The sequence below is a fragment of the Triticum aestivum genome, chromosome 5A (assembly GCF_018294505.1).
Source record: "Triticum aestivum cultivar Chinese Spring chromosome 5A, IWGSC CS RefSeq v2.1, whole genome shotgun sequence".
In the NCBI taxonomy this organism is placed as follows: domain Eukaryota; kingdom Viridiplantae; phylum Streptophyta; class Magnoliopsida; order Poales; family Poaceae; genus Triticum; species Triticum aestivum.
Window position 1 is genome coordinate 533,062,426 of NC_057806.1, and position 4,427 is coordinate 533,066,852.

Here is a 4,427-nt window from a genome sequence, read left to right on the forward strand (position 1 = left end):
TTAGTCCCACCTCGCTAGCCGAAGGGCGCTCGCACCTGCTTATAAGCCCCGCCGTCGCTGCTGTCTCGAGCTCCTCTCTAAAGCAGTCCTTCTGGGCCTACCTCTGCTACTCTGCCCTGTGGGTCCTATTGGGCTTGCGGACCTGCATCCTGGCCCAACAACAGGTTGGGTTTCTAGTCGTATGCAGGCCGCTATGGCCCGGTAGGTGGGCTTTTTTCATTTAGTTTTTTCTTTTCTGCTTTATTTATTTTGTTTTATTTATTTTTAGTTGTTTTTTGTTGTATTTAGAGTTTCTTTGTGAATATTTTTGATACTTTTTAGAAACTTTCAGTTAGTGCCGGTAGTTTTTAAATTTGAATAGTTTAAATTTTGAATTATTTGAAATTTGTGTGAATCACTAGTTTGTGAATAACTTAACTTTAAAAATACATTTTTCAGTGATTCTTTTTTATTATGTTTAATATTAGTGTGTTTTATCATTATATTCAATTTGGTAATGCTTAGGTTATTTAAAAAATGAAATGCCTTTTTAGCTGAAAAAATCAGTAAAGGCATGAAAGAATTTGTTTGCACATAAAATTTCTTCGCGTTTCAAATGCCAAAACACATAACTACCCTAACTATTACAGAGATTCCCTCCTGGGTGTGAAACATAAAAGAAAGTGATGATAGTGAAGCCGATCACGTCCCAGATCTTTGGGTGTAAAACTTTTTCTTCGCGTGTGTCCCTTTGCGCCGTAACCATGGAAAATCTTCATCATTTAATGGGATGCTCGGGTCAATATTCACTGTGAATGGAGCAATTTCATCAGACTTTTCATAATCTCCTGACATGTCTGTCTTGTCATCCACTCCCACGATGTTTCTCTTCCCAGAAAGAACTATGTGCCGCTTTGGCTCATCGTACGATGCATTCGCTTCCTTATCTTTTCTTTTCCTCGGCTTGGTAGACATGTCCTTCACATAGAAAACATGTGCCACATCACTGGCTAGGACGAATGGTTCGTCTGCATACGCAAGATTGTTGAGATCCACAGTTGTCATTCCGTACTGCGGGTCTTCCGTTACCCCGCCTCGTGTCATATTGACCCATTTGCACCGAAACAAAGGGACCTTCAAACCACGTCGATAGTCAAGTTCCCATATGTCCTGTATATAACCATAATATGTTTCCTTTCCCGTCTTGGTTTCTGCATCAAAGCGGACACCACTGTTTTGGTTGGTGCTCTTCTTATCTTGGGCGATCGTGTAAAATGTATTACCATTTATCTCGTACCCTTTGAAAGTCATTATATTCGAAGATGGTAACTGGGACAGCAAGTACAGGTCATCTTCAATAGAGGCGTCATGCATGGTACGTGTCTGCAACCAGCTGGCGAAACTCCTGGTTTGTTCACGTGTAATCCAGTCATCAGACCGCTCCGGGTGTTTGGAGCGTAGCAAATTCTTGTGTTCATCCATATACGGAGCCACCAAGGCGGAATTCTGTAGAACTGTGTAGTGTGCTTCAGTGAGAGAATGTCCGTCCATACATATTATTTGTTCCCCTCCTAGCGTGCCTTTTCCATCCAGTCTGCCCTTATGCCGCGATTCAGGAACACCAATCGGCTTAAGGTCAGGAATAAAGTCAATACAAAACTCAATGACCTCCTCATTTTCATGGCCCTTGGAGATGCTTCCTTCTGGCCTAGCACGGTTATGAACATATTTCTTTAAGACTCCCATGAACCTCTCAAAGGGGAACATATTGTGTAGAAATACAGGACCCAAAACGTTAATCTCTTCGCATAGGTGAACTAGGACGTGCGTCATGATGTTGAAGAAGGATGGTGGGAACACCAACTCGAAACTGACAAGACATTGCACCAAATCATTCTCTAACCTTGGTATGATTTCTGGATCGATTACCTTCTGAGAGATTGCATTGAGGAATGCACATAGCTTCACAATGGCTAATCGAACGTTTTCCGGTAGAAGCCCCCTCAATGCAACCGGAAGCAGTTGCGTCATAATCACGTGGCAGTCATGAGACTTTAGGTTCTGGAACTTTTTCTCTGCCATGTTTATTATTCCCTTTATATTCGACGAGAAGCCAGACGGTACCTTAATACTGAGCAGGCATTCAAAGAAGATTTCCTTCTCTTCTTTGGTAAGAGCGTAGCTTGCATGACCCTGATGTATGCCGTCTTTTCCGTGCATACGTTGCTGGTCCTCCCGTGCCTCAGGTGTATCTTTTGTCTTCCCATACACGCCCAAGAAGCCAAGCAGGGTCACACAAAGATTCTTCGTCACGTGCATCACGTCGATTGCGGAGCGGACCTCTAGGTCTTTCCAATAGGGCAGGTCCCAAAATATAGATTTCTTCTTCCACATGGGTGCGCGTCCGTCAGCGTCATTCGGAACAGGTTGTCCACCAGGACCCTTTCCAAAGACCACCTTCAAATCCTTGACCATATCATGTACATCAGCACCAGTACGGTGGCGAGGCTTCGTCCGGTGATCCGCCTCACCTTTGAAATGCTTGCCTTTCTTTCTTACGGGATGCCTGCTCGGAAGAAATCGACGATGTCCCAGGTACACATTCTTCTTACAATTAGCCAAATATATACTGTCGGTATCGTCCAAACAGTGCGTGCATGCGCGGTATCCCTTGTTTGTCTGTCCTGAAAGGTTACTGAGAGCAGGCCAATCATTGATGGTCACGAACAGCAACGCCTTTAGGTCAAATTCTTCCCCCATGTGCTCATCCCACGCACGTACACCTGTTCCATTCCACAGTTGTAAGAGTTCTTCAACTAATGGCCTTAGGTACACATCAATGTCGTTGCCGGGTTGCTTAGGGCCTTGGATGAGCACTGGCATCATAATGAACTTCCGCTTCATGCACAACCAAGGAGGAAGGTTATACAAACATAGAGTCACAGGCCAGGTGCTATGGTTGCTGCTCTGCTCCCCAAAAGGATTAATGCCATCTGCGCTTAGACCAAACCATACGTTCCTTGCGTCATCTGCAAACTCCTTCCCGTACTTTCTTTCGATTTTTCTCCACTGCGACCCGTCAGCGGGTACTCTCAACTTTCCGTCTTTCTTACGGTCTTCTCTGTGCCATCGCATCGCCTTGGCATGCTCTTTGTTTTGGAACAAACGTTTCAACCGTGGTATTATAGGAGCATACCACATCACCTTGGCAGGAATCTTCTTCCTGGGGCGCTCGCCCTCGACATCACCAGGGTCATCGCGGCTGATCTTATAGCGCAATGCACCGCATACCGGGCAAGCGTTCAAATCCTCGTACTCACCGCGGTAGAGGATGCAATCATTAGGGCATGCATGTATCTTCTGCACCTCTAACCCTAGAGGGCAGACAACCTTCTTTGCTTCGTACGTACTCTCGGGCAATTCGTTGTCCTTTGGAAGCATATTCTTTATCATTACCAGCAACTTTCCAAATCCCTTGTCAGATACACCATTCTCTGCCTTCCATTGCAGCAATTCCAGTGTGGTGCCCAGCTTTTTCTTGTCACCTACGCAATTCGGGTACAACAATTTTTTGTGATCCTCTAACATGCGCTGCAACTTCTTCTTCTCCAAATCACTTGCGCAGTTTCTCTTTGCATCGGCAATGGCCCGACCTAGATCATCAACGGGCTCATCTGATGCCTCTTCTTCAGCTTCTTCCCGCATTGCCGGCTCAGCTTCTTCCCGCATTACCGGCTCAGCTTCTTCCCCCATTGTTGTATCATCGTATTCAGGGAACCCATGGCCAGGATAGCTGTCGTCGTCCTTTTCTTCTTCATTGTCTTCCATCATAACCCCTCTTTCTCCGTGCTTGGTCCAAACATTATAGTGGGGCATGAAACCGGACTCAAACAGGTGGACGTGAATGGTTCTTGACGTAGAGTAATTGTGACCATTCTTACAGCCAGCACATGGACAAGGCATAAAACCATCCGCCCGCTTGTTTGCCTCAGCCGCAAGCAGAAAAGTATGCACGCCATTAATGAACTCGGGAGAGCATCGGTCATCGTACATCCATTGCCGGCTCATCTTCAATACACAGCACCGAAAACACCAAATTAATACAATACATAAAGTTCATACAACACTTAAATGCAACAAACAAATAACTCTCTAGCTAAAGCATTTAAATGCAACAACAAATGCGATCAAGATCGCAACTAAGGTAACAATTGATCCAACAGCATAATGATACCAAGCCTCACTATCAATGGCATATTTTCTAATCTTTCTAATCTTCAAGCGCATTTTCTCCATCTTGATCTTGTGATCATCGACGACATCGGCAACATGCAACTCCAATTCCATCTTCTCCCCCTCAATTCTTTTCAATTTTTCTTTCAAATCCTCGTTTTCTCTTTCAACTAAATTTAACCTCTCGACAATAGGGTCGGTTGGAATTTCCGGTT

General features: G+C 44.8%; 1 protein-coding gene across 1 annotated transcript; it reads right to left on the bottom strand.

Moving 5' to 3' along the window:
• Nucleotides 1-2,181: 2,181 nt before the first annotated feature.
• On the bottom strand, nucleotides 2,182-4,047 carry LOC123107506 (uncharacterized; the record flags this gene model as incomplete). The annotated part of the gene is made up of 2 exons (XM_044529492.1): nucleotides 2,995-4,047; nucleotides 2,182-2,586 (listed from the first exon to the last, which is right to left on the bottom strand). Coding segments are annotated over exons 1-2 (1,458 nt in total), but the record flags the coding sequence as incomplete, so codon positions are not given.
• Nucleotides 4,048-4,427: the final 380 nt, after the last annotated feature.